The following is an 18,990-nucleotide window of genomic DNA, read 5'->3' on the forward strand; positions in this document are numbered from 1 at the left end:
CCTAAACTTCGCCTTCACTGTCCATACAATATTTATATCTTCATGAAGTATCCAATAAAAGCGTATGTTACTTTGAATATAAGACACGAAGATATCTAAACAAGGGCCAGCAATGATTTTTTTCAATAATTTTTGAGAATTGGTTCGACGATTTCACGTAATTTATAAGTGGAACTGAATTTACTAGACTTGTTTGGACACGGTTTGTTTATGAGTACGGTGAAAAATAATGTTCCCGTGTTTGGTTGTAATTGTATTTGTGACATACATAGTTTGCTTAAAATGCATTTATTATCGACATCGGCGAGATTTAAAACATGGGCTCAATGCTTTCATCAGCTTGGAAACACCTGGGGCTGATATTGAATGTCTCGTTGTAACCGCGCATCCGGATGATGAATGCATGTTCTTTGGACCAACGATCATACGACTTGTTGAATGTAATGTCAACGTGCATTTGCTGTGTTTATCGGAAGGTACAGTCACACCACATTTCTATGAAGTCTACTTTTATGACGAGTGATCGTGTGTTTACTGAATTCTATTTTGTTTCTAGTTTTATTTAGCTGCAATACCAAAATTTGGAGATTGGGGGGGGGGGGGGGGGGGTCAGAGCAGGGATCGAGCCCACGACCGCTTCACTGTGAGGTTGACGCGCTAACCACTGGCTCACCGGGCCGGCCCCTGGAAATTAATTTATAGCAGAAATACAAGCACAGTAAACATGCGTGTGCAACAGCGAACGTGAATGTTAAAAAAGCAATAATTGAACCAACTAACTAATGTCCAAGTGCGATGAAATTGAAACGGTTTTTTAAAATCACTGTTGGGTTTTGAGTTATTTGACCCACTGCATCATTGTGCACTGTCGGAGTTTGAGCATTCCAACTCTTAATTAAAAATCTCAAATCTATCAGGCCTTATTTGATAACGCATGACTAAGATTTTGATATCCTGCAACCTTAATTGTACCCTGATTTGTTTGCAGGGAACTACTACAATCACGGTGCTCAACGTAAGCAAGAACTTTTCAACAGCTGTGCTAAACTGGGCATACCATCCTCCAGAATTACCATTCTAGACCACAAGTAAGCAGCACAGACATTAGCATGCCATTGTAGGTTCTGTTTCATGTTTGCCACAGTATATCAGTTCTCAGAATTCCATATTCGATTTCTCTGAATCTCCATCGTGATCACATGCTTGACTGTGTGAAAAGAGGATTTGATATTTCATGTGAGACCACAGCTTCCATTGCAAATGTGTTTCATAGCACCTCCAGGCTGTGGCCTACATATGAATATCTATGGATTTGTGCGTCTCCGTGTGTGTACGCGACTGTATCTGAACTTTGACCTTAGAGCTGTCTGCAGTTGGATTGTGGCCCATTTTCCCCTTCTGTGCATTCTGGTGTTTGAGCACACATTTAATCAGCACTTTGCAAACTGCAACACCACTCACTCCTGACTTCACTCCCCCTCACTTCTTTCCTATCTCTGTTCTTCTAACTCTTGCACCGCCCCGCATCCCAAAGTCGTATTTGGCTGCATTTTGGCAAAGCTCCGGAGCACCAGAGCACTGGTAATGTAGGTCATTCCACACTATTTGATGAGTGTGTGTTTGAGGGCCTCGTGTTTTGTCTGTATGTGAACCATCTCTGTCTTGGGCTTCCACCTATCACCAAGGAGAGGAGGGAAAAAAACAAGAGACTAGATTCTTGTTTGGTCTGCCCATTAGATATTGTGGTCATTTGATGGAAAAAATGGTGATCAGATTTTCATAAATGATGGTTTGTGTTCTACCAAAAGCATTCAGAACTTTGCCGATGTCCACAAAAATTTCCGGCGAGTTCCACTGGGGGCAATTTCTTTGTATTAACTATATCACTGAATCAGATTCACTTGCTGCAGCTTCATTAGTGTAAGGATGCTGGATAAGGATGCAGAAATCTTGTTGTGGACACCTTTGATGGGAATAGCTCTGTGCTCTATTATTAGAATAACTGTCTCAATGTGTTTTGCAGTATAACCTTCCATTGATCCTTTCCAGTCTTCCCAACTATTCCAGTACATGTAGCTGCATAGCGAGATGTCTGCGGGGAAGTACTTTATAGCAATAGTCTCTCCCTCTCCTCTCTCACAGAGAACTGTAGCTTGTAACGCTAAGAAGACAGCATGTCAGATGACATGTAAATCCAGTTTGAAAATGGGATTTTCCCATTATTGTTTATGAATAGGACAGCTGTGTTGACAGAATTTGAGGCCCCAGTGCAATTTGTGGCCATTGTGATCAAGGTCGATCGGAGCACGCTCCACTGCCTCTCCACTCGCGCGGGCTTGACCTCAGTCTGCACCCAGCAAATGATTAGAACTGCTCACTGCACAAATGTCATGACTGAACCAAGATTCCGCTTGCCGTTTCTCACTGATTTTAAATCAAGATCGCTGATTTCGGCCTGTGTTTTAGGCCCGTACTATATATTTGACAACATATATAGTCCTTAAATAAGTGAATGGTCTTGAAACAACACCGTCTGGCCTTCAGAACAAGCGGCCACTCTTGTGTTCCTAAAACTCAATGTTTCAAACAGTTCATTTATTAGCACCTTTACAGGATCAATATATTAATTAATCATTTATTTATTTTTGTTGCTTTACCACTTTCCTTGAAAAAGGGTTCAAATCACAAGATGTTTTCAGTGGTATTTATTTGGCCACATGATGGTTGCTCTATTTTGATTTATCTTATTTTCATGTTATTTCTGTGGTTTATATAAAGTGTGTATTTTACAAATGAACAGAAAAAAGATCCCAGAAAATTGCCATTAGTTGTATGTCATTTTAAGGAGAAACACGAAATATAAAATTACGTGTACCGGGATAGACAGTTTACCTTTTATGCATTTTTTTTCCATGTCACTCAGCTTTTAGTTAGTTAGACTTTCATTCAATACGTTTCAAAAAGGTCTAAGTGCACCTTTTAAGGTTATAGTGCATCTCTCCTGATGATTTCACCCAAACGCCAAATGTTGCTGACCTACATTTTTGTGAGTCGTAAGTAGCGTAAAAGGGACCTTAAGCGTCTATTTTTTTTTAGGGTGGTGGGGGGTTCTGTAGCTGTTATTTTATGTAGATGTGTTGTATGCAGCCGTTGCTGGACTCTACACTGTGACTTCGTAGACAGCAGTCTGACTTTTCTACAGGCCAATAGTCCATGTGACCAGACTAAACAAGACCTGTCTAACACATGCACAAAATCCCCTCACTGGGCCAAAGTTCAGCGACTGCACACAAACGCCTGCAAGCAATTAGACATCCACAAGTGCTAGATGGGTAGGTTATTTTAGGACATTTTACTGTGTTGTCATAGTGACGCCAACACTCGGTCTGCTTGAGGAAAGTTCAGGTGTTCTTTGGTTCATTCTCAACATCCCTCTCACCCTGCAGCGAAATGCCTAAAATAACAGCTGAATAAAATGCGGTAGTGAGAAAGACGGCACAGACGTCCTGGAATAGAAAAGGCACAAGGACGCTTTGCTAGCAGATAATCAAGTGCTGGTTTTGGCAGAACTTGGTGGAGGGGTGTAACCCCAATCCAGGAAAGAAACCATAAAACGCTGAGCCAGATTTATTCCCGAATGAAAAACAGCTCTTGCCTTTGGCTCGAGTCTGAATTGAAATGGCTTGTCGATTCGAGCCAGAATGCCTGTGGGCGTCCTGTTCAAAAGATTCAAACACATGATGCGATGTCGAAGCGGTTACAAAACGTCTGAGTGGAGTCTGTGAGGACAGGCCTATCTTTTGAACTGCAGCCCCTCCCCTCCTCACTCTGACACAATGAGCCCCGCACACCACCAAGCATGACCCGCATTGACATCGTATAGATTTGTGACCTAATCCATCACTGCTCTCCACTTGCTCTTCTAACTTTCCAACATTTCCCTCACCCTCGTTGCAATTTGCACTTTATTACTCCTGTGCGGTTACATTCCAGACATGATGCATCTCAGTAAAATCTTGATGTAATATCGCTGCAACCAAGCAAAGCCAAGAGTGCCTTTTTTTTGTTGTCTTCCAGGAACCTTCCAGACAATCCCAAAGCAGAATGGAGAATTTCCCTGGTCACTTCGATAATTGCGAAACACTTGAGAGCTCACACTTTCAACATGGTATGTGCAACTCAAGTCATAGCTTTCCTCTGATTTTTCCTGTGATAACATACACGTTACGTTACGCTGAAGAAGTCCATGAATTATTTGCTTCACTTGCCCCTTTAACCTGTTTCCTTGTGGTTTCTATAAAAATCCTGCCAAGCGACCTCTTTTTTCTGTTCAAGCGGGACTGAATTTGGAGCCTCCCTTCAAATAAAAGCTGGGCATTTATTTTATTATTATGCGTGTTTACAGACAGATTCATATCAATCCCGGTGCAGTATTATTAGCTAATGGGAACGTGGAAAATTTAGAATCAAAGACCTGTGATCAAGAAATGAAATGTATTATTTTTATGACTTCAACAGGAGATCAAAGTAGTGCGACAAGGTCAATGAATAGAGAAGCAGCAAAACAAAAATGCATTTCAATATTAATTATTAATGGCGAATTGGGAGGTGAATTTAGAGAGGGTCACATTCTGCTGTTGTGGGTCTTTTTGTTGTTGTTGTCATTTTAAGAAGCCTACAAAACATGACATCTCCACCCATCCTTCCAAGCCACCAGCAAAAAGGGCTCATGTGCAGAATAGATTGGAGGAGCAGTCAAAAATGATTTGAAATTAACATGGCACAATGGGCAAGTACAGGAGATATAAATCACAACCATTCAATAAAAAGTGAAAATCTGAGAAGCCGCATAGATTATGCAAACGATTAAAAGAATGTAAACACTGAATACCTCACTGTAGGATATAAACAGACAAGTGGAAAGCATAGCACAAAATAGCACAGAATATGACCTTTAACATTTAAGTTAGTTTTTTCCGAGCATTTTTTACCTCTTTTTTTTGGGGTCACCTAATATTTTTTACCGACCTAGTCCCCCCCCCCCCCCCCCTTCTTCTTCAAGGGTTCAGGTTAGCACACAGAAAAAAAGGCTTCTAAATATCAGGTGGCAGCTGCCAAGCACTGACACTGTCAGAAACCTGAAAAATAACCCGCGAAAATTGTTGTCCCTGTAGAATAGTCCACACTCTGATTCTGCCCTTCTGCCCACTCAATGACACACATTTTGTTGTTTCAGGTGCTGACCTTCGATGGGAGAGGAGTGAGTGGCCATAGCAATCACGTAGCAATCTATAAAGCTGTCAGGTAGACTGACTTTCAAGGCTTTTGGTGTTTTTAATCCACCAACATTCTCTTCAGTTAATTATTAAACAGCATCTTATCTCAGACAACATGGAGGGGTGGGGGAATTAAAGGCACATGAAAACAATCATCTATCCAAAAACTGTGCCCCACAAAGATACCTCCTCCCACACACACAGATTTTCACCAGGTTTTGTAGATCTGCTGTTTGTGGCCAACAGAATCCTCTCAGAGAACAGCAATAAATCCTGACGGTTACACGGACAAACGGTTTCCGCCAACCGCTTTGGGAGTCCTACCAAACAAGCTTTTCTCCTTGCATAAATGTACTGTTTTATCACTGAAGGCAAAGCTTATCTCTAATCTTGCAACCTGACAAACCTATGATGCGAGTCGTTTCTGTCCACATTGTCAAACGCAATGTGTTTTGCCTCCTGGATCAGTTCAACGACTTGAGTTCTTTTTTTTCTCCTCTTCCAGGCACCTCGCTTCCACTGACCAAGTACCCAACGGTAAATTTGACCCCTTCACTGTATTTTCACCTTATTTTTCCACTTGTGACTATAAATACTACTAGTTTCCTTTGAAGTACACTGGGAAAAATGTCTAATGTACATCGTGAGCATGAATAACATTATGTAGCTTTGGTGCAAGGTACGTTTTGTTTGTTAATATATAGCGCCCTCTTGTGGACACTACATTTGCAAGCGTTTTACTGGCTACTGTCTCGACAAGGGATTGATTTTTATTTGCACTACATAGCACCTTTCATGACAAGGGAATTTGCGGTGCTTGTTTGATACAAAGGAACTTAACCCAATTCAATCTAATGTTGTTATTTTGTTATTTTGACTTCAAGATGGTGCCGCGAGAGTGGCTGCCTTTCCAGCAGCTCCTATGTTTTGTTTCTTCTACTTCTTCCTTTCATAACTTTGCTGCGGTGAATTGGGAATTTCTCCATTGCGAGACTAATAAAGGGTTTCTTATCTTATCTAACAACAGTGACGTGAGGCGTTTACAAAAGCAGTCAGTCTTGCCAACTTGGTGATTTGTATGCTCTATTTACCTGACCTTAATGACGATTCGGGCAATTTTTTTAAATCGACTAGCAATTGAACAGAGATTACAGACGGTGATGTGATGAAAAGTTTTTCTCTCTGTAGTCTGCGCACATGCCCAATAAAAAAAAAATAATCCCATCATCACTCCAAAGCAGATCATTGTTTCTGACGTGTTTACATACATGTCGGTACTTGAATTGAAATTTTTAAAAAAATGAAACGGTAATTTCCTTCCATTCTCAAAAGTGCTTGTCTCCATAACGAGAGCCTATCCAAGTTGACTTTGGGTAAGAGGCAGGGTACACCATGGATTAATCGTCAATCAATCACAGGGCATATACATACAAACAACCATACATACTCACATTCACACCAATGGACAATTAAGAGTCTTCGGTTAACCTAACATGCATGTTTTTAAAACGTGGGAGGAAGCCGGAGAGTATCCAAGTAAAACTGGATAGAGCGAAAACACGCACCTCACAGGAAGGCCAGAACCAAGATTTGACCTTCAAATTTCAGAACGGTGAGGCAGAACGCTAATCACCGTGCCTATTCCTAATGTAACATAATTTGCTCAATGTAAATAACATGCATGAGAACTAGGGCAGCACCTGAACAGATTGAGACCCATTAAGGTCAAAAGGGTTAATTACATTGCAACAGCTTAGTCAGTACTGATAGCAGTCGACGCCCCAAACTCTTCCATGAATCATCTCAAAACCAGCAGGCCTGTCGTCAATCATGCTCAAACGGGTTTTACATTTCTAAACTGGGTTGGCTGACTCATCTTCCATCTCACTTGTCCTCTAAGGGGAAGTAAAAGCCCCAAGCATGATTCAGCGTTTTCACGTGTTATCCTCCATCTATCGAATCTACAAATGATCAAGGTTCTTGTAAATATGAGCAAAAATTCTTGAATTATTTTCTGTGTTTTTTTTTTTAATCAGCACTTTTCAGGAGACCCCAAAAATGGCATGTTGCATCATCAAAGAGAGCAAATGAAAAGGGGTTAACAGTCAGCAAGCTCATCAAATGTAGCTAAATGCATCTTTTATGTTGAACGAATTAGATGGACAGATTTTGTGTGTGTGTAGTGCCCAATGTAACTTGATACCTTGGGTCATCTGAGGACGCCTCATTTGTAGCATTGCAGCATTGTCCTCAGTTCCTGTAACGTGCCAGGAAAATAGTTCACATCAATATTCATCATCTGCAGTGGTCGTGAACCTGACGCCAAAAAAAGAAATGTCTCTTCCTGTTCCCCAGACTGCTGTTTGCTCTCCTTGGTGACTGTCGGCTTGCTCAGGAAATATGTTTCCTTCTTGGAACTTCCTCTCAGCTGGCTACTTCCCTCATCACTCAGCTGCATAATAGGCTCAGAGGGCTACAGGCAGTGCAAAGTAAGATTTGAACATGAACTCAATAAGTATCAGTTGGCTGAAAACAGTTTATTTTTTCAAGTTTTATCCTCATCTCTAAACGTTCATCTTTTCAGGCCGCCATGCTTTGTCATCGCACTCAACTGGTTTGGTTTCGGTATCTGTACATCACTTTCTCACGCTACATGTTCGTCAACACATTCCAGATGATTCCACATGGACCAAAGGTTAATAAAATGTATTAGAAGGTGACCAAGATTTTTTTTCACTTGTAGCTCTTTTTTAATCGCATTAGCTGTTTATATAGAAAGGGTAATAATGGACCGTATGCACAGGAACACATTGCTGGTGGAGTATACATGATTTACAATAATTTAATTTCAAGAAACAGCGAGTAAACCCCGACAAGTTTGACACTGTCATTGTTGTCACAATGCATCTAGCAACCGACCAGAATAGACTCCCTGATACTAAATGCTGAAATGCTGCGTGCATGAAGTCCACATGAGGTCACCAGTGTAATAAAAGCAATGACCTAAAAGTCACAACATGAATCAGTTTTGCTTTGTAAAATCATTTTTATGTTCATTCTTCTTGTTAAAAAAAAACGTTGTGTTGTATTTACGCTGATCAAAAAAAACACAGTTTCGATTTTTATGCCACAGTAAAATTATTTCATTTCTTCCAGTTTGATGCCCTCCTGTTTTGACATGTCTCTGATCGTCTTGTGTGCTTTCATGCTTTCTTCCCATTTGTCCCCCCCAAATTTCTCTACTGTAACACTTTGGACTGTGCCTGGATCCAGACAGTGTGGGGCAACACCTGAAAAGGAGATAATGGCAACAACAACAACAACTAAATAAATAAATAAATAAGTAAATAAATAAATAAATAAATAAACGAACTGGTTGTGTCCTATATTTCATAACTGGGCAACAAGTTCTCATTTTAGTTTTTGGAGTGGATTCGTTCATGTGACTGGTCTAAAATTTGTTTACTTGTGTTGCTCAATCAACTCACACCATGATCACTTTGGTGTTTACAAAATATGTTTACGGGCACATTACATGGAAATGGTGTGAGAATCATCATGCGGTGTGTAAACAGTTCTCTCTCTCATACCATATCCATCAGGGTTGGAGCGTGGCGTGTAGAAACTCTGGACTCCACACACTTTACAGAAAGTGTGCTTTGCTGCGTGGGTGTTAAATGTATATGTGGTCAGATGATCCCCACCCTTGGAAGAGAAAAAGACAAAGGGACGAGTTGAAAACATGGTTCCTCTTAGATTTGTTTTGAGGTTGGAAGCTTTTTGAAAATCGGGTTGCCTACCTGTAGAAGAGTAAAGTTGGACTTCGGGACAATGAAATGATGGTTTTTTTTCTTTGTACAAATACTGCAGCTGGAAACGACAAAGAGGTCAGAAAGAAAGGGAAACAAAAATGACTGTAGGTGTCAAATTCAGGACCTGGGGGGCCGCTATCCTGCATGTTTTCCAAGTCTGCCTGTTGCAACACACCTGATTCAAATGATCAGATCATCAGCAAGCTCTGCGGAAGCCTGACATTGAACCTGTTCATTTGAATCGGGTGTGTTGGAAGACTTGGAAAACATGCAGGACAGCGACCTTCCAGGACCTGAGTTTGACACCTATGGATTAAATGATTGCACGTTGGTATCTTGTTTTTTTCCCATTTTAATCCTATCATGTTATGTCCACATGAAATACAAAAATTAAACACCCATACTTGCAATCAAAAACATGGAGGTGTGGAGAGCTCCAAACTTCAAACCTCACAGCTCCACAATGACACCCACCAGTATGTTTCACAAGGTTCATTCTGAAACAACAGGAAACAGTCAGAAGGAAGTCATTTTTTCGTCATTCCAAGCAAGCATTTACATGAGAAAGGGAATTGTATTTAGCTAACCTTAGAAAGATTGAGCTCAAACCAGATTGACTTGTATGTTGCGAAACGTGGTGTGGATTCCGATGCCCCGCCTTCAACAAGTACCCACGTCAAAGTCCATCACAGGTCATTTGCGTAACTAAGATGTTCTCATTCACAGCAACTGATTCCTTTTAGGTCTATTCAAATGTGATCATCTTAAACATCTTTGTTATACAAAGCCGTCGATACATACCTTTCGCATTATAAACCCGTTTTTACAAGTGCAAGGGATAGGCCTTTTTCCAGGAACGCTCTTGGGGCCCACTGTAATTATTTCCAAGCAAGAGGGTGGGCAAAGTACAGCGGACTTGTACAAACACATTCCTCCGGGGTTGAACTAGTTCAGCCTGACACACAGCTCTGTGTTGGAAAACTCTGACGTGGTACAGCACGGGTTGGGTGTCATATGACATGCTGCTGGATGTTGTGCTGTGACCCAAATACACGAATATGAGCTGTGTCCTATCATATCATAACCCACATTGAGAAATCCACGAGGCCACAGATCCATATAAAAGCATTTGGGTTAAGTTTTATTACTTTACATGACAAAATGGAGGGTGTCTGTACTTGACTTTGGCCCTTATTAGTATGACATGCATACTGGTAAAGTAGGAGACTAGGCGTCAATTTACTGTAGAGCTTTGTAGCATTTTTCTATATTGCACAATACATCCATCCATTCCATCAATTATAATGTAATTTTTATCCATTTACTCTCTATATTGATTATCCTTAGGGTCATGAGTGAACTTGAGCCAATCTTAGCTGTCTGGGCGAGGCAGTGCACACACTGAAGTGCACAAACAACCATTTACATTCATACCTATGGATAATTCAGAGTACTCAATGAACTCAACACGCTTGCGTTTGTAATGTTGGGAGAAAGACGGAGTACTCATACAAAAACGTAGTCTCTTAAGTAGATGTTCTGACAACTTTTTATCTTTACAACATTCATTTGAAAACAAACCTGTATTTTCTAGTTTACTGTGTCCAAATAGTCTTGTTACTTTTTCCAACTTCTGTGAATGAATACAGTACCTTAAAAACGACATAGTTTAACATCAACTGCAGTTGCAATTTTGGTGTCCTGTGAAGTGGAGAAACACAGGGGGTGCAGCAACTAGGAAGACTGTGTCCCAGGAACTTTAATAAGAAAAATAACAACAGATTATGAAAAGTAAATTATTCCATGGCTGTATTTAAGAAGTGAATAAAAGCAGAAACACCATTTGTTTATTCATTGTCCCAAATTATCAAAAGCGGTTTTGCAGATTACAGATGGATACAAAAATAAAAATGCAGTTGCACTAATTCAAATTCTGTACTTTTATACAGAGGAGTCAAAACGTTTGTTTGTTTGTTTTTAATTAAGCACATGTACCCCAAATAAAAACACGTGAGTAGCCTACTTTTTTCATCTGCTTCTCAGGGCCTAATGCACAAATATGTTTTTAATAGGGAGCTATGGTATGAAGTTAAATTGACGTGAAGACATTTGTTGAAGCCCCCGCCCTCCAAGTCTAAAATAATATTGTACACGCCCCGATTGCAAGACTAAGTAGCATGTGTTGACCAGTCACGTTTCCACCGAAGAAGTGACGCATTTGGGGTCAAATGAAACCGCAACATTTAGGCATCTCACCTTAGAGCCATTTCGAGTGATTTATAGCAAGCAAGTTTAGACTACGCAAAAACACATTCGCACAGTAATGCGTCAAGTTATGATGAAACAAACAATAAGGGCAAGGTATCATTTTTCAAATGGTCTTGTTTGGGGACTTTGTTGTTGTGACAACACTCGTCGACATTTAGATTACTTACGCTCAGCAACCAATGACAAGCCAAACAAACAACCCCGCCATCCAATCACAGCAAGAAGATTCGAGAAGCGGAGGTCCTTCTCGAAAATTCTGGCAAGAAGGACCTTATTGCCACGTGATATTAGTCCGCGATGCCAATCATTTTTGTAATCGTTTTCTGATGACTGTATTATTGACAGACACATTATTGATTGTATTTTTTTCTTCTTAAAATGTATTTTAAGTGTAACGGATGGAAACGAAAATAAACCGAAAGGACTGAAATGCAGTGTGCCGGGGAATGAGGGGAACTATTTAGTGCGGATGGATACCTTCAATGACGTGGCAGGCGCTCTAATATATAAAAGGGATTTTGAGCGTCCGTTGTATAGAACTTGAGTGGAAGACGCGAGAAGTTGAGCGAGCCGATATATTCACAGCCAATCGTAAGTTACCTAAATTTATGCATTTATACCCGTACTTTGTTCGAGCTGGCAAGTCACCTGTGGTGTATTTTTCCGTAAAATTATATCTTTTTTTGCGGGGGCGGTTAAAGTTGAGCTCACATACCAGGTCTTTGTAAGCGCTGTTGGCCGTTGAGTTTTAAACATCATAACATTTTAAAAATGGCTTCTTTAGACTTAGGTGTATCTTAGCTTTTACAAACATTGTACAAGCTATAAGCATGTCGTCGTAGATCTTTATGGTTTAACGCAATGGATAGCTGTTGGCAATAGCAGTGACTCGACATTTCCAATGGTGGCGTCCATTATGGGCGGCGACAAAGACTCCCTTTTGTTCAACTGCAACAAGAACTCAAAATGGCGCTGTCTTACTGGAGCGTTAAGGGATGCTTTTTCATCCCTCGCCGCAATATCAATTGGTTGTTACAACTAAATTATGTTTCAAATGGCTCTTTGTATACATTTATTTATAAATCTACCATGGCTCCCATAATATCGCATTTGACTTTTGATTGTAGCCATGATTTTTAACGTGACATTTTTGTCTTAGGTATAAACATGCAGATCTTTGTGAAGACCCTCACTGGAAAGACCATCACCCTCGAGGTTGAGCCCAGTGACACCATTGAGAATGTCAAAGCTAAAATCCAGGACAAGGAAGGCATTCCCCCTGACCAGCAGAGGTTGATCTTTGCTGGCAAACAGCTGGAAGATGGCCGCACACTGTCAGACTACAACATCCAGAAAGAGTCCACCCTCCATCTTGTCCTGCGTCTCAGGGGTGGCATGCAGATCTTCGTGAAGACCCTCACTGGCAAGACCATCACCCTCGAGGTTGAGCCCAGTGACACCATTGAGAATGTCAAAGCTAAAATCCAGGACAAGGAAGGCATTCCCCCTGACCAGCAGAGGTTGATCTTTGCTGGCAAACAGCTGGAAGATGGCCGCACACTGTCAGACTATAATATTCAAAAAGAGTCCACCCTCCATCTTGTCCTGCGTCTCAGGGGTGGCATGCAGATCTTCGTGAAGACCCTCACTGGCAAGACCATCACCCTCGAGGTTGAGCCCAGTGACACCATCGAGAATGTCAAAGCCAAAATCCAGGACAAGGAAGGCATTCCCCCTGACCAGCAGAGATTGATCTTTGCTGGCAAACAGCTGGAAGATGGCCGCACCCTCTCTGACTATAATATTCAAAAAGAGTCCACCCTCCATCTTGTCCTGCGTCTCAGGGGTGGCATGCAGATCTTCGTGAAGACCCTCACTGGCAAGACCATCACCCTCGAGGTTGAGCCCAGTGACACCATCGAGAATGTGAAGGCCAAAATCCAAGACAAGGAAGGCATTCCCCCAGACCAGCAGAGGTTGATCTTTGCTGGCAAACAACTAGAAGATGGTCGCACCCTGTCTGACTACAACATCCAGAAAGAGTCCACCCTCCATCTTGTCTTGCGTCTGCGAGGTGGCATGCAAATCTTTGTGAAGACCCTCACTGGCAAGACCATCACCCTCGAGGTTGAGCCCAGTGACACCATCGAGAATGTCAAAGCCAAAATCCAAGACAAGGAAGGCATTCCCCCTGACCAGCAGAGGTTGATCTTTGCTGGCAAACAGCTGGAAGATGGCCGCACACTGTCAGACTACAACATCCAGAAAGAGTCCACCCTCCATCTTGTCCTGCGTCTCAGGGGTGGCATGCAGATCTTCGTGAAGACACTCACTGGCAAGACCATCACCCTTGAGGTTGAGCCCAGTGACACCATTGAGAATGTGAAGGCCAAAATCCAGGACAAAGAAGGCATTCCCCCAGACCAGCAGAGGTTGATCTTTGCTGGCAAACAACTAGAAGATGGTCGCACCCTGTCTGACTACAACATCCAGAAGGAGTCCACGCTCCATCTTGTCCTGCGTCTGCGTGGTGGCCAGTAGTTGGTCACAATTTCACGTTTGATAAAGTTGAATATAGTATTCTGAATTTGGCATTCGCCATGACCAAATGTTCATTGCATTCTTGGAATAAATGATTGAACCAATCTGTTCTTTTTTGAGTAAATTGAGATTAAGTGGTTCAGTGAAAGTAAACTGAGATATTTAGCTTGCTATTTAATATGCAAGACCTAGGGTGCTCTTTCCATTTAGGAAAACTAAAGTGGTGGGCTACATAAGAAACCTTTTATTAGTCTTGCAATGGAGAAATTCCCAATTTACAGCAAAGTTATGAAAGGAAGAACACGGATTGCCGGAAAGGCAGCTGTTCTCGCGGTGCCATCTTGAAGTCAAAACAAGACAATCGTTTTATCTTAATCACTTTTCCTGCATACACTTTGTTGAAGCAGTTAGAAAAAAGAAGGGGATCAAAGTGCCCTTTCACCAGTGGATGAGACGAGGTGTTGAATATGTGCACATAAACTTGAGGGGCAATAGTTAATTAAAGCAAATGTGTCATTAAGTTTAAATTCTTGTCAGACAATATCTTGAATAATCCAAATGTATGCTTCATTGAACATTTCGCAATACATGATTCACTATTCACAACAGTTGTTACAAAAAGAAATGGAATAACCTGGAAACAAAAAAAGTCATTCCCCAAAATGAAAAGGTATAAGTATTACTGCAACTCATTGAAATGTTGCAAATACGAGTAAAAAAGACCAATTAAAAGTATGATGAATCATTAAAATGGTCACGTGAAATCAATAATTGAATGGAAATTATATACCGGTAACACGCAACTTGGAATTGTCCATCCAAGATGTGAATTGCTCATTTTATAAAATATGAAAAACAGAACTTTAACGACTGAGATGTTTATCATCCAAGAGTGGCCTTGCACCGCCCCCCAGAGGAGGCGGCGGCACATTACCCCCGACCTACGACTGCAACTACCTGTTGGGAGTGGTGTCCAAATTTGCTGCCCACCGTGGTTTTAATCATCAGCTGGAAGCAGGGAAAAAAATTGCAAGACGGACCACAACTCTATTGTAGGGATGTGAATCTCAGCACTGAGGACGATTCGATACACATCTCGATCCACTGCCAGCGATGCGATACTTAAACGATACATGGAATTTTCTGGCGATACGATGCGATAAGTTTCACCGTCGTCACGAACAGGTTCAATGTCAGGCTTCCGCAGAGCTTGCTGATGATCTGATCATTTGAATCAGGTGTGTTGCAACAGGGAGACTTTGAAAACATGCAGGACAGCGGCCCTCCAGGACCCGAGTTTGACACCCCTGCTATACGCAGTGAATGCTGGAAAACATTCCGACACCGCTGACCCGTGAGAAGGCCCAAATAATGTCACATGCAGAGAGAGCTCAGCTTTGTTGTACAGATGTGGAACTTCACCTCAATAGCAGAGGAGGCCAAGCTGGATCTGCAAGGTTTATGATTAAATAGACTCGTAAAGGAAAAAAAATAGTAAACACCAAAATAATTAATAGCTTTAATCATTTATTCCAATCATGTGCATTGAACATTTGGTCATGATGGCAAATGCCTGTGAAATTATCACTATATTTACTTGAGGATTATGAATATGGAATTGTGATCGATTACAGGCCACCCCTGAGACGCAGGACAAGATGGAGGGTGGACTCCTTCTGGATGTTGTAGTCGGACAGGGTGCGACCATCTTCTAGTTGTTTGCCAGCAAAGATCAACCTCTGCTGGTCTGGGGGAATGCCTTCCTTGTCTTGGATTTTGGCTTTGACATTCTCGATGGTGTCACTGGGCTCAACCTCGAGGGTGATGGTCTTGCCAGTGAGGGTCTTCACAAAGATTTGCATGCCACCTCGCAGACGCAAGACAAGATGGAGGGTGGACTCTTTCTGGATGTTGTAGTCAGACAGGGTGCGACCATCTTCTAGTTGTTTGCCAGCAAAGATCAACCTCTGCTGGTCTGGGGGAATGCCTTCCTTGTCCTGGATTTTGGCCTTCACATTCTCGATGGTGTCACTGGGCTCAACCTCGAGGGTGATGGTCTTGCCAGTGAGGGTCTTCACGAAGATCTGCATGCCACCCCTGAGACGCAGGACAAGATGGAGGGTGGACTCTTTCTGGATGTTGTAGTCTGACAGTGTGCGGCCATCTTCCAGCTGTTTGCCAGCAAAGATCAACCTCTGCTGGTCAGGGGGAATGCCTTCCTTGTCTTGGATTTTGGCCTTCACATTCTCAATGGTGTCACTGGGCTCAACCTCGAGGGTGATGGTCTTGCCAGTGAGGGTCTTCACGAAGATCTGCATGCCACCCCTGAGACGCAGGACAAGATGGAGGGTGGACTCTTTTTGAATATTATAGTCAGAGAGGGTGCGGCCATCTTCCAGCTGTTTGCCAGCAAAGATCAATCTCTGCTGGTCAGGGGGAATGCCTTCCTTGTCTTGGATTTTGGCCTTCACATTCTCAATGGTGTCACTGGGCTCAACCTCAAGGGTGATGGTCTTGCCAGTGAGGGTCTTCACAAAGATTTGCATGCCACCTCGCAGACGCAAGACAAGATGGAGGGTGGACTCCTTCTGGATGTTGTAGTCAGACAGGGTGCGACCATCTTCCAGCTGTTTGCCAGCAAAGATCAACCTCTGCTGGTCAGGGGGAATGCCTTCCTTGTCTTGGATTTTGGCTTTGACATTCTCGATGGTGTCACTGGGCTCAACCTCAAGGGTGATGGTCTTGCCAGTGAGGGTCTTCACAAAGATTTGCATGCCACCTCGCAGACGCAAGACAAGATGGAGGGTGGACTCCTTCTGGATGTTGTAGTCAGACAGGGTGCGACCATCTTCCAGCTGTTTGCCAGCAAAGATCAACCTCTGCTGGTCTGGGGGAATGCCTTCCTTGTCCTGGATTTTGGCTTTGACATTCTCGATAGTGTCACTGGGCTCAACCTCGAGGGTGATGGTCTTGCCAGTGAGGGTCTTCACAAAGATCTGCATGTTTTCACCTAAGATAAATACATCAACTATGTTAAAGTACTCTCTTATAAGCCTGTACAGTAAAATGTGCGTGCATTATTCATTAGATGTAAACATTTAATCCATGATCTTTGATCAGATAATTTCACACAACGTCAAACAAAAAAAAAGAATTTAATTGTATCAACCAGCCGATTCTTAGAGTTGTCACTATTAACATTCCAGTGGACAGCGCCATTTTGAGACCTTGTTAACTCCCTTTTTGCTCAGCTAACGCCTCCCATAATGGACGCTTCCAGTGAAAATGTTGAGTCACTATTATTGCCCTAGAAAATTATCCCAACACAAATGGATTGTAATTCAAGTTTTACACAGTAGTTCGCTTATCCAAAGGGAACACCCAAGTAGCGTTCAATATTTTGTTTATGCGTCCACTAATACAAACAGCTGCCAATGCTCACGAAGACCAGGTTCGCGGAAAGTTTACCAAAAAAAACCCCAAACGATTTAATTATGTCCACAGACAGTTGATTCAATGGTCCGAACAAAATGAGTTGTTAACTTGCTACTTACAATAAAATGACGATATTTCAGTTTGTGTGAGTCGTCGTTCACGCCCGGTAGCCTTCTGCGATCGTTCTGTGAGTGATGAGGTCATGGCAAAATTCTTTATAAACCTGGGGCTTTTTACGTCACTGGCAATATCCATCCGCATAAAAAATAGTTCCTTCTTTGCCTGGCACACAACTTGCTATTCAAACTTTTATTTCGTTGACACAAGTTACACTTCAAGGACATTTTATGAGTATGTTTTTGACAAGGGTTGCTCGGCGACTTAATATTATTACATGGCACTAAGGTCTGTCTTGCCGGGAATGTCTTGAACCATCATAGCAACTGAAATCTTCCCATTTTGATTGGATGAATGGATCGTTGCTTTGACTTGCCATTGGTTGGTGGCTCGAAAGTAAATGTCGATCAGGCTCGTCATCTAATCAGGTCGGGGTCTAAACAATTTTGAATACCCAAATCATTACATCGATTAGTCTCTCTTTCACGGTCTTTTTCAGAGAGAAGTCTAGACTATACTTTATTACTTTATACTATAATATTTTTTAATAATCCCACAATGGGGAAAATTGCAACAGCTGTTGTGAAAATGCTGTATATAGTCTATAAATAAGTATGCATTGTATTGCATTATGCAAACTACATACATTGTGAACAATGAAATTTATTTAATCATAATTGCTCGGTAAAATGATTTTGAGGAAGGAATAGTCACGAATATTTCCAAATTATTGGCAATTGTTGGGATTAATGTTAAAATAAAAAATTGGATACCATTTTAACACACATGTTTCTGGATTGTTGCGTTGTCAATACTGGAGTAGAGTAATAATTTGTCTCGCCCGCCGTATATTTGCCCGAGTAATCTGCCCCGCCCCATCGAAATAAAAATAAAAATAAAAATAAAAAGAGCTGTCCTGAAACTGCTCGGCAATTACACGCCCCCGTCGCTAAATGGCACTGTGGTAGAAAACAAGAGTGAGAAAATTTAGGTCTGAAAGTACGCTCCTAAAACTGCAAACTCCGGGCTGCACTACTGTATATGTGTTAATCTCCCTTCCATCGCCGGGGTTACGTGACTGACCGTCTTGCAATAATATGTGAAAATCCGTGAAAAACAATGAATCTATTTAAATACACCTAGGCAGGTTTTTACAACACTTACACAGCTTATATTCTTTTCAAGTCTCTTTGAAAACAATGCAAACATATTTAAACACATAATATATTGAGCGAGACCAAGAGCAATAGATTACACAAATAATAATTAATGTTTGCACTTTTGTATTTTCTCAGTTCGATGGGCGATGATGTAATGATTTTTTTTGTCAGTACTCTACATGTGACAAATTACATTTAAAGCGATAGAAGTAAAGCCTTAGCCATGTTTATTAACACGCAACATGAACTGTACAAAACCCTATTGAAGTTCATCAAATTCAAAGAAATGACAATACATCATGAATATCAAACCGATTTATACCAATTTATGATGTTCTGATTGGGCCACCCGCCAGTGCAAGCCACATTGCGAATTTGTGA

At 41.6% G+C, this 18,990-nt stretch overlaps 4 protein-coding genes across 52 annotated transcripts; 2 read left to right on the top strand and 2 right to left on the bottom strand.

Annotated features, from left to right (window-relative positions):
• Positions 1–191: 191 nt before the first annotated feature.
• On the top strand, positions 192–8,599 carry pigl (phosphatidylinositol glycan anchor biosynthesis, class L). Of its 2 annotated transcripts, XM_052047963.1 has the most exons (8): positions 192–476; positions 989–1,088; positions 4,078–4,168; positions 5,237–5,304; positions 5,782–5,813; positions 7,632–7,765; positions 7,861–7,992; positions 8,550–8,599. In XM_052047963.1, exons 1-7 carry the CDS (start codon positions 230–232, stop codon positions 7,987–7,989), a joined length of 801 nt encoding a protein of 266 aa, XP_051903923.1. In that variant the 5' UTR covers positions 192–229; the 3' UTR covers positions 7,990–7,992; positions 8,550–8,599. The 2 variants fall into 2 exon arrangements, with proteins under 2 accessions (XP_051903923.1, XP_051903922.1); XM_052047962.1 differs by lacking the exon at positions 8,550–8,599 and having other exon boundaries at positions 7,861–8,433.
• Positions 7,795–11,320, bottom strand: cenpv (centromere protein V). Of its 3 annotated transcripts, XM_052047969.1 has the most exons (6): positions 9,890–10,687; positions 9,676–9,746; positions 9,493–9,585; positions 9,077–9,146; positions 8,867–8,981; positions 7,795–8,566 (listed from the first exon to the last, which is right to left on the bottom strand). In XM_052047969.1, exons 1-6 carry the CDS (start codon positions 10,016–10,018, stop codon positions 8,415–8,417), a joined length of 630 nt encoding a protein of 209 aa, XP_051903929.1. In that variant the 5' UTR covers positions 10,019–10,687; the 3' UTR covers positions 7,795–8,414. The 3 variants fall into 3 exon arrangements, with proteins under 3 accessions (XP_051903929.1, XP_051903930.1, XP_051903931.1); XM_052047970.1 differs by lacking the exons at positions 9,676–9,746; positions 9,890–10,687 and adding an exon at positions 10,741–11,320; XM_052047971.1 differs by lacking the exon at positions 9,890–10,687 and having other exon boundaries at positions 9,676–9,792.
• Positions 11,321–11,780: 460 nt separating this feature from the next.
• On the top strand, positions 11,781–13,998 carry LOC127588911 (polyubiquitin-B). Of its 13 annotated transcripts, none has more exons than XM_052047924.1 (4): positions 11,782–11,947; positions 12,516–13,027; positions 13,484–13,560; positions 13,789–13,998. In XM_052047924.1, the coding sequence occupies exons 2-4, from the start codon at positions 12,524–12,526 to the stop codon at positions 13,895–13,897; spliced, it is 690 nt and encodes a 229-aa protein (XP_051903884.1). In that variant the 5' UTR covers positions 11,782–11,947; positions 12,516–12,523; the 3' UTR covers positions 13,898–13,998. The 13 variants fall into 13 exon arrangements, with proteins under 13 accessions (XP_051903883.1, XP_051903888.1, XP_051903884.1 ...); XM_052047927.1 differs by lacking the exon at positions 13,484–13,560 and adding an exon at positions 13,028–13,082 and having other exon boundaries at positions 12,516–12,799; positions 13,767–13,998; XM_052047926.1 differs by having other exon boundaries at positions 12,516–12,799.
• Positions 13,999–15,411: 1,413 nt separating this feature from the next.
• On the bottom strand, positions 15,412–17,602 carry LOC127588896 (polyubiquitin-B). Of its 34 annotated transcripts, XM_052047879.1 has the most exons (5): positions 17,452–17,602; positions 16,547–16,907; positions 16,168–16,318; positions 15,863–15,939; positions 15,412–15,634 (listed from the first exon to the last, which is right to left on the bottom strand). In XM_052047879.1, exons 1-5 carry the CDS (start codon positions 17,591–17,593, stop codon positions 15,526–15,528), a joined length of 840 nt encoding a protein of 279 aa, XP_051903839.1. In that variant the 5' UTR covers positions 17,594–17,602; the 3' UTR covers positions 15,412–15,525. The 34 variants fall into 34 exon arrangements, with proteins under 34 accessions (XP_051903839.1, XP_051903847.1, XP_051903846.1 ...); XM_052047887.1 differs by lacking the exons at positions 15,863–15,939; positions 16,168–16,318 and adding an exon at positions 16,091–16,167 and having other exon boundaries at positions 15,412–15,862; positions 16,852–16,907; XM_052047886.1 differs by lacking the exons at positions 15,863–15,939; positions 16,168–16,318 and having other exon boundaries at positions 15,412–15,862; positions 16,547–16,623; positions 16,852–16,907.
• Between the last annotated feature and the right edge of the window lie 1,388 nt (positions 17,603–18,990).

The sequence above is a fragment of the Hippocampus zosterae genome, chromosome 16 (genome assembly GCF_025434085.1).
Source record: "Hippocampus zosterae strain Florida chromosome 16, ASM2543408v3, whole genome shotgun sequence".
NCBI lineage: Eukaryota > Metazoa > Chordata > Actinopteri > Syngnathiformes > Syngnathidae > Hippocampus > Hippocampus zosterae.